This window comes from Silurus aristotelis (genome assembly GCF_946808225.1).
Source record: "Silurus aristotelis genome assembly, chromosome: 4".
Classification (NCBI taxonomy): Eukaryota; Metazoa; Chordata; class Actinopteri; order Siluriformes; family Siluridae; genus Silurus; species Silurus aristotelis.
The window spans coordinates 32,287,577-32,297,576 of NC_139577.1; the positions used below are offsets into that span (position 1 = coordinate 32,287,577).

Here is a 10,000-nt window from a genome sequence, read left to right on the forward strand (position 1 = left end):
TGTGTGTGTGTCTGTGTGTGTTTGTGCGCATTTGCGTATTTGTTTATTTTTGACAGCAATTTTCGTTAAAACATAAAATCAGTCACTCAGTTCCTGTGCGCGCGTGCGCGCGGTTTTGCGTGAGCGCGCCCGCCGTCGTACGACGATCGATGGCCTGTCTGTGTTGCGCGCGCATAATACAAGTGTGTGTGTCAGGATAAATAACGGAGGTGAGTCTGATAATGGGTATAGAGTTAAATGTAAATATAAACTAACAAGTGTAATAATAATAATAATAATAATAATAATAATAATAATAATAATAATAATAACAACAATAACTATTATTATTATTATTATTATTATTATTATTATTATTATTATTATTATTATGAATATTATTATGAATATTATATGAGGTTGATGATGATGATAAGTATTTCTATAAATGCCGGCGATGTAGTATATAACAATATTTTCGATCAACACGATTGTATTTGTTTATGTGATAGAAGTGTTACTGTATCAAATACTATTTAATATTCTATTTTTTTTTCTATAAGCATAAAAATAAATAAAAGTCTATAGTAAATTTTGTCGTCTTACCGTAAAATGATGGATTCTGTTGAAGATTTAAAGACCAACATAGGGGTGCCATTAGTTATGCCATGATCGAAAGCATTTCCCTTTTCTACTCTGTGTCCATATAAAGCGTTTTCCAAACCCGAACATTTGAATGAAAATCCCCTGATAAAACTGCGTCCCCACCCGTGTGTGAGAGCAGAACTTCAGCCACGGTGGTGTGAGAGCAGATTTTCAACCACGGTGGTCAGAGAGCAGACCTTCAGCCACGGTGGTGTGAGAGCAGAACTTCAGCCACGGTGGTGTGAGAGCAGATCTTCAGCCACGGTGGTGTGAGAGCAGAACTTCAGCCACGGTGGTGTGAGAGCAGAACTTCAGCCACGGTGGTGTGAGAGCAGAACTTCAGCCACGGTGGTGTGAGAGCAGATCTTCAGCCACGGTGGTGTGAGAGCAGAACTTCAGCCACGGTGGTGTGAGAGCAGAACTTTAGCAACGGTGGTGTGAGAGCAGATCTTCAGCCACGGTGGTGTGAGAGCAGAACTTCAGCAACGGTGGTGTGAGAGCAGATTTTCAACCACGGTGGTGTGAGAGCAGATCTTCAGCCACGGTGGTGTGAGAGCAGACCTTCAGCCACGGTGGTGTGAGAGCAGATCTTCAGCCACGGTGGTGTGAGAGCAGATCTTCAGCCACGGTGGTGTGAGAGCAGAACTTCAGCAACGGTGGTGTGAGAGCAGATTTTCAACCACGGTGGTCTTAGAGCAGACCTTCAGCCACGGTGGTGTGAGAGCAGATCTTCAGCCACGGTGGCGTGAGAGCAGACCTTCAGCCACGTTGGTGTGAGAGCAGAACTTCAGCCACGGTGGTGTAGTGCGGTTTGGTTGGAAAACGTGCTACAGTAGCGTCCACCTGTGAACCGTCACTGTGACAAGCAGCACCAGAGCAGTGCGGCCTGATCTCCTCACCATCACACTGAAGAAACACACACTATAAACCCCAAACACACCAGTCTGAGCCCCAACATAAACCCGGCTTTATCTCTCACCCACGAGCTCCTCATGGTGCACAACATATTTACTGTTCACTTCCACTTCAAATCTCAACCTGTTTCTCCCTCCAATTACACTGCTCATGACATGATCTTATAATAACATCTTTATATGAAACACAATCTTTAGTTTTTAGTCTTTAATCTCCTGAAATTATAAAAATGAAAGCGGATTAGTTCGATTCATATCTACACGTCTGTCATCTCTGACATTTTGTAAAGCGCTGACTGTGCACTAAAGGACACCGATTTATTTTTTAGTGTGCGCGCATATAACAAACAAACAAACAAACGACAAACAAACAATAAAACAAACAAACAAACAAAAAAGCAGTAAAATTAACTGGGCGTTATTTATAGTAAGACGGAGAATTGTGATGATTTTTGATGATGATGATGATGATGATGATGATGATTATATTATTATCATTATTGTTATTATTATTAGCTCAATAATTGTTGACATACAATTATTCACACTATTGGATCGGCTGATAAACTGCGCGTATAATCATTACAATAATAAAAAATACGCCGTTTAACCAACGCACAACATAAATACATAAATCACGTTATAATAATAATAATGCCGAAAAATTAGCTAGGATTATACTTCACGCATGCGTATATAATAACATAAATATCATAAATAAAATCAAATCTACAAAGGTTTATTAAACCTAAAAATTCCGCCGTGGAGAACAAGATGTGATGACCAGACCAACACTGCTGTAGCTATATATTATATTATATTATATTATATTATATTATATTATATTATATTATATTATATTATATTATATTATATTATATTATATTCCTTTGAAGTATCATTATGAAGAACTTTTACAACATCTTTCGACCCCCCCCCCCACCCCGCAGCCTCTTACACTAATAGGTATAATAATGACGTCACTGTTATTTTTTTGGACTGGCAGCAGCGAAAACGAACAAACGTAATGTTCTTTGTCCTACACACTGAACTATTTATCGCCTTGAAAAGAAGGTTATACCCTAGAATTATTTCAATTGTTAGATTTTTGTAATGTGAACTTGCACCAAGTGAACCGCTTCATGATCAATAAGTGAACCAAGTGAAGTCGGATAGTTGTTTTTTTGTAGCACCAGGGTCCCATTCCACTGTGTACTGAGTCACTTATGTATATGGTTGAAATGACAATAAACGCTTCTCCACTTGACTTGACTTGACTTGACTTGACTTGGAATATCATCTACAACAAATTGGTTTTGTGTAAAATGGGAATAACTGGTTTAATACGGTTAATGGGAAATATAGCTCTGAAAAATGAGTTACTACAATTTGGAGTTACAGAGATGCTTTCGTGGTCTCTTGTCTAAGATTTGGCTAAAGTGTGGAGAATGCAGACTAGTTATGTTCATTTGAATCCAAAGCTTCCGTAGGCAGTAAAATCTGTCTAATGAAAACCCGGAAGAATTCAGCTGTGACACACAAGAATAGATTTACACTCTCTACACAAAACAAGTAATTTTTTTTCTTTTTTAAACAAAACTTTGGCAAAGTTTTTAAACGACATAAATGTGTTTTGATAATAAACTTGCTCAGATTAGTAGAAGCGGATTCAGACATGAAATTAGGAAAATTAAGTCCCCAGATTTCCCCAAACGCAAGTTATATCCTACTGATATAAACATTAAATTGTGTGTAGAACAGTCTATAGTGTATATTAAAATAATAGTAAAGTTTAATAAGGTAAATCAACTCTAAAAGAAAGGGGGCAGATTGTTTTGTAGCTCCATGATTTTGTTCATTTGTTTTGCTTTCACGATTTTTTTGACTAGCATTTGCTTTTCACTAACCACGATTAAATTGTTGTTCTGAGATTTATTTCCCATAACAGAACATCCAAGATCGACGATTGAGCTCAATGTAAAAATATTTGTATGTCTTGCATTGACCGCATATATAAATTAACAGTATATATTAATTAACTGTATATATTAATTAACGGTATAAATTAATTAACGGTATATCATAATTGACTTTCTCAATATATATTCAGACAGGAATAATATTTTCCGTAACGCATATTTCCTTTGTCCAAGGTATTCAGTCCACTTTGAGTGTATTTTCCAAGCTAGCATAGCCTGGCTAAGCAGTTTGTGGAAACTGACCCTGCTGTAGCCCAGTGCCTGAGCTCGAGACTCCGTTTAGATAAACTTCTTCACGCGCTGTCGGTGCAGCCGCCTGCTGCAGATGCGTATCAGATTGAGATCCTACTGTCTGCCAACACAAAGCCGTAGGCACATTCTCCAGCCTTTCGTTTGTCTTGGCAGTCCAACATTCCACACACACATAAATATGACATCATTATAGTTTAAAAAAAAAAATCTAATTTCCACATCATGCAAAGCCTACAGTAGGTCACGTGCTCGTGCGTGGGCTGCGTCTCAAACCGCACACTACTGTACTGTCAAAATAGTACAAAATAGTGTTCTCAACATGACTCACAATCTAAAGACTCAAATAAGAGTCATGTAGCAGATCTTTTTTACATTCATGGTATCTAGAGAGGGTTCTGATGTAGGATCTGAAGCCAGTGTTTCCACGATCTACAGGTGAAGTATTATATTAGAGACACAAAGCTTTCACGACGAAGTGCATCGAGGTCTTCAGGCCTGGGATGGAGATCCACTGATGGCTCTCTATATAGCTGTTCTGACCTCAATATGTCTGAAAACCCCAAAGCAGACTGAAGAAAAAAAAACGTGGAGGGAGGGACTTGTGAACTTAATCGTTTACAGATGTGTGTTAATACCAGGAAAGAGAGATCTTATTCGGTCCACATGCTTTCAAATCTATATCATGGCACAGTAGAGCTTCAGCTTAACAGAACTGGACCGAGCTATTAAACTTGTGACTCACCATCATCACACTGCATGTCACAGCAACAAATAAAAACCGAAGCATCTTTATTTTATTATTATTTTTCTTTAATAAAGTTGGAATCAATTTACTCGATCATGTGCGATAAGGGATTTGATTAATAGGTTTGATCTGTAGACTACACTGGCTCAAGCTGAGATGAATCTTCTCATGTAGGACCCAGACACAAAAAACAATCCCCCTATGATTATAAACTAATACCTTCAATAAGTAAACTAATTTCCAAATCAATTTCTTAATTAAACAATTTTCCTGTTCCATCAACCTATACAAGCCTCCATGAATCCAGAACACAGACCAATTTGATAGCACATGTTGGTGGTGTTGGTCTACACGACTTATTTACGTTACACAATTACACGAATAAACATCTCCTACTGTTTCTATGGACTGGTTATAACCTCTATATGCGCGCTCGTGAGCATTTTGGACTGTCTCGGGTCACCATGGGGTCAGTGAGAATTATCTGTATCTTTAATCAAGGTGGTTGATTTATTTATTTTTATCTCAGACGCCATCTTGACAGAGACAACTAATTATCTTGGCTGTAATAATCAGTCGAATTGAAAAGAAGCGATACAGCGTGAACGCGCAGAAACCGCGGTCGCTTGATTACGATATTTAATGCAATCGGATGGCGATAAAATCGTGTTTTTTTTTTTTATATATTTACACTGAAGAAGCTGGGAAATAAGTTTTCATTAGATTTATCATAAAATCTTTGGTCTGCAGAGAAACATATTGAATCCGGCAACTTGGTTTAGAAGCTTATTGTTTTGGGAAGTTCTTGAAGGTTCTATGTAGAACCTTATAACTGACGGGTTTAACTAATAGCCTAAAAGCACTGGAGCTATGAGGAGGATGAGATATACGTAAACAGATATTTAAAAATGTTTAAGAAAACAGCAAAAGTAGAAAAAAATAAAATAAATAATAATAAAAAACCGCAGACGAAACACCTATAATATTTTCATAGTTAAAAATATGTAAATATATATCAAATTAATTCACCCATAAACCTATAAGTTAATGGATATAACTAAGCTCTATGAATTGACCAATAAATGTATTTCTTCACGTGAATTCTAGTTGGTTGAAACACACATTCACACACCAGATCAAACACTGCTCTTCTCGTCGCTTCATTCAGAGATGCATCATGGATTCAGTGATACCACCAGCGTCCTGCACTGAGTTTTGATAGGCGAGTTATCAATCACCTGCACATCCGATAGTCCACCTCAGTCTGACCCTCCGCACTTATTTCACTCCTAATGCCAATCCTGGTTTCATCCCCCCCTTCTTTCTTTCTTTTCTTTGGAACCCATCGGCTCCAGTGTGTCTGCGCCTTCAGCTGATTGGAGGAAACTAAAAGTTTGGCATTCGATAATTTTTTTGCACACGTGTTATTGTTAAATAAAATCTTACTTACAAATATATGATATTATTATTATCTTATATGATCAGTTTTCACTTATACACATGTATTTTAATATGTACGCAAAAGGATGCGTCTTCTTTGTGTGTGTGTGTGTGTGTGTGTGTGTGTGTGTGTGTGTGTGTGTGTGTGTGTGTGTGTGTGTGTGAGTGTGTGTTTTCACATACTAAAAGCAAGCTATGTATTGGTATAAACCATGCACAATGCGTTTCATTATTACATTATAACCAATGGACGTCATTTATTTATTTATTTATTTATTTATTTATTTATTTATTTATTTATTTATTTATTTATTTATTTATTTATCTGTTTATGTATTTATGTATGTATTTATTTATTAATTTATAAATTACGCTGTGCAACTGAAACCAAAATCTGACAGCGGCAAGTTTGTGAACACTTTAACATACTCAAAATAATATCTCAGGGTTTTTAATTAAAATATAAATAAAAATCTCTATAATTTTTTATCGCATTCAGACGATCGGATTTATTTTTTCTACATAAATAATTTTTGCATCCCGACTTTTGTTTGCCTGCATGTCTTCCAACTCGTAAGGAATGAAACTCTAATTAATTTCTCAACGCAAACAGAAGATTAATCTCATTTAAAACACAGTGGTTTATTGAATTAATTACATCGTTTACATCTTCAGATATTTATTATTTATTTATTATTTAAATTTTTATTTTTTTGTAATAAACTTCTGGTGTCTGGAGGGAAGTGCACTTGAGTGGACTCAACATTAGGTTTCAAACACGACCAGAGAGATTCCTATATATATACGACCACAACAAAACATCACAATATAACACTTCATGAATTTTTTTTTTGCTTTCTTTCTCCAAATTTCCTCGAGTTCCTTGAGCTCTTATGTAATATATTTTCCGAGAAAGAAAAACAGACCTACACTTTGACTTTAGTGGCAGACACTCACCACGAACTAGACAACAATACCAACAACAACAACAATAACAACAACAACAACACAATCCCTTACCAAGAGGGGCATCCTCCTTTTAAAAATGGAATGTTTTTTTGGGTGTTCTTTTTTTTTCTTCTTCAAGGATCCACTGTCCGTAGAAATTGCACATAAATATTCCATTAAATAAAGTTAGTGTTAAAAAAAAAAAAAAAAAAACAACAACATGAAAACGAAAGGCCTCAATGCAAAAGGGTTTCTGTTTTAAGTTCACTGTTTCAGTTCCAAAGCCCAGACGTGTTGCGGCCAACCAGTTCTCCCTTTGGGTTTCTTGTCATTGCTGCTCCCTGAACATTTCAAAACTTCATTCTGTTCCAAACACAAGAGAAAGCATCCTTTTATTGACATGGCCTGGAACAAAACCCAAAGCCCTATTCCAACAATATTTATCTTCATAATTATCTTAATATTTATGTGTCGGTTTTGAAATTACAGCGTGTACAATCTATATTTAAGATCAGAAAATATGCAATTTAATCTCATGAAAGTGTGTGGAAAAATGCAAGAAAAAAGACAAGAAAGTGCAGAAAATATTTCTCATAAATTCCAGAGTAAATTAGTTAAAAAAAAAAAAAACAACTTCTTGATTTGATGCAAAACACGCGTGAATAATAATAATAATAATAATAATAATAATAATAATAATAATAATAATAATAATATAATAATTCAAGCTGCAGACTTGAGTGAGTTTCCTGAAAAAATATTCGAATTATTTATGCACCATTTTTGATCTCAGTATTTTTGATACAAAAACATTTTCTTTGTGTTTTGTTGAAAGACAAATAGCGAGAGAGAGAAAAGTAAAGTTATTATTAGTAAACATTTATTATTATTTTATTATTATATCATTATATCTGATCACACTTCCATTGCCAGTAAAGAAGAAATGACACGATAGCGCAGTATATATATATAAAATATAATATAAAATAATAAATAAATAAATGGTGAGCAATTCTGTCCAATCTTAGCAAAGCAAACTAAAACTTCAATAAAAATTTTATGATTTTCATTAAATATGATTGATGTACCATTTCTTATTACTGTGCGAAACCTAAACTCTGAATCATCATATTTTATGTGCAATAAAAGAGCAGTAGTTTGCAGAAATGTCTTTTCTAGACTTTCTTCAATTATAGAAAACGCACTGCTCTCACGAGATGTGCTATAAACAGTGTTATAGATCTTTATAAGCTCGTTAATAGGAAATATATAAATATGAGTATATTGTATATATTGCATACACTCAAGTTTGCAGCAGGAAGAGTTCTGGTTTAATCGTGCATGCGCTCAGTCTTTTGCATCAGGACATATTTAAAAAAAAAAAAAGTTGCATGCAAATAATTTGGTGTGTGAAAAGAGATGTGTGTGTGGAAACGCAATAAAAACCCCAAACACGCACCGTTTCTTTCTTCCTCCTCTCCTCCTTGGAGTCCGCCTTCCTGAACTCGGCCTTGAAGGCCTCCGTCTCGCCGCCGCCGTGCTGCTCGTGCTTGTCTAGGATGTCCATGAGGTAGGCGATGTAGCTGGTGGCGAGGCGCAGCGTTTTGATCTTGGACAGCTTGGTGTCCGCGGGCACGTTCGGGATGCACTCGCGCAGCTCGGCGAACGCGCTGTTGATGCTCTGCGTCCGGCGTCTCTCCTTGCGGTTCGCCGTGGGCCTCCGCTTCACGGTGCGCGGCACCACCATCATGCCCGGGACGAGTCCTCCTGCGCCGCCCGCTCCATAGGGGCCGTGCTCCAAGCCAGGACCGGGCGCGCACACGCCTCCGGCGGCGTTGTTCGCGGCGTACTCGGGGCTGTAGGACGAAGGCGCCATGCCGTAGTCCGCCGGCGGGGACATGTCCGCGTGCCCGATCAGCCAGCCGTGGAAGTACGGGCTCTCCTCGTGGCAGCGGCTTGCAGCCGCCGCGGCCGCCGCCGCCGCCGCGAACGAGGACGTGTAGCCGTCATGGTGCACGACCGGGTGGTGAGGAAAACCCCCGACCAAACTCATGATAACGTCCTGCAAAAACGAAGCTCGCTTTTGCTATTTTGTTAATGTTTTTTTCTTCTTTTTTTTTTCCTTCCTCTTTTTTTTCTCTTTTCTTCCTCACTCTTTCAGGTCGCACCAATTTTCTGCACTGAGCATTGACTTGGCGTGGGAAAAAAAAAGAAGTCGAGCAACACTCGTTCTTCCTGGGTCGGTGAAATAAATTTATCTGTCCATAACAAAATCAAGAACTGAAACCAAGAAAAGCATTTTTCTTTACAACAATTAAGTGTTCTTTTTCCCTCTTTTTTAATAACCTACTTACTGGCGTGCAGGCTCCATGGTGCACATCCCAGAACGAGCAAACGTCCCATTAGAAACTTTTAGACCTTCATCTAAAAAAACAAACAAACCAAAACTCGGTCATGGGGGTCTATCCGAGCTGCAAATCCCCTGCTGGATATAGAAAGAAAAAATGAAATGAAAACGTTTCCATGCACTGTTCTAGTCGTGTTGTGTGCAGCAACGATATTATTTTTTTCCTCCGTTTTTGAGTCGCAGTTTCATGTTGTGCTCCTCGAAGTTCCTTTATACCGCACACTAAAGATCTCCTCAGCCAATCCGCGCGCAGAGGATGAGGAGGAGGAGGAGGGAAGTTCTTCACAGGGTGATTACACTGCTGAACTGCTCCACAGCCTCCTGAAAAGCTCTGGAAGCGTTTATTATTAATACGCGTTAATATCACGGAATATATACGCGACTCCATACAAATACTGCTCGGTCTGTATTCATTTATTATGGGGTGTTTTTTTTTTTTAAATGCGCGTTGAAATGCACGTGCATATGCACCTATTTTGGGAAAAATATTCAGTGCATATTGCTTTTTTATTTTTATTGCAACATTTTTTAATAGAGGGAAAAAAATCCTAATTGTTTAATGCGATTATAATTGGGGTGTAATTACTTTGTTTTTTATTATTTCTCATATTTTTATTTGTGTCATATACGTGATTGTCTCTGCTACGGTGTGTAGAGAGTCTAAAAGGCTGCCTCACACACATGCATTCAG

General features: G+C 37.6%; 1 protein-coding gene and 1 long non-coding RNA gene across 2 annotated transcripts in view; one reads left to right on the forward strand and one right to left on the reverse strand.

Moving 5' to 3' along the window:
• Positions 1–6,575: 6,575 nt before the first annotated feature.
• Positions 6,576–9,503, reverse strand: hand2 (heart and neural crest derivatives expressed 2). Its single transcript, XM_083538867.1, has 2 exons — positions 8,362–9,503; positions 6,576–7,265 (listed from the first exon to the last, which is right to left on the reverse strand). Exons 1-2 carry the CDS (start codon positions 8,953–8,955, stop codon positions 7,167–7,169), a joined length of 693 nt encoding a protein of 230 aa, XP_083394993.1. The 5' UTR covers positions 8,956–9,503; the 3' UTR covers positions 6,576–7,166.
• A 159-nt stretch (positions 9,504–9,662) lies between these two features.
• The window catches only part of LOC310724645, a 43,544-nt gene continuing 43,206 nt past the window's right edge, over positions 9,663–10,000 (forward strand). The window contains exon 1 of the long non-coding RNA XR_014533125.1: positions 9,663–9,711. This is a non-coding gene — a long non-coding RNA (uncharacterized lncRNA). The remainder of the gene's footprint in view (positions 9,712–10,000) is intronic.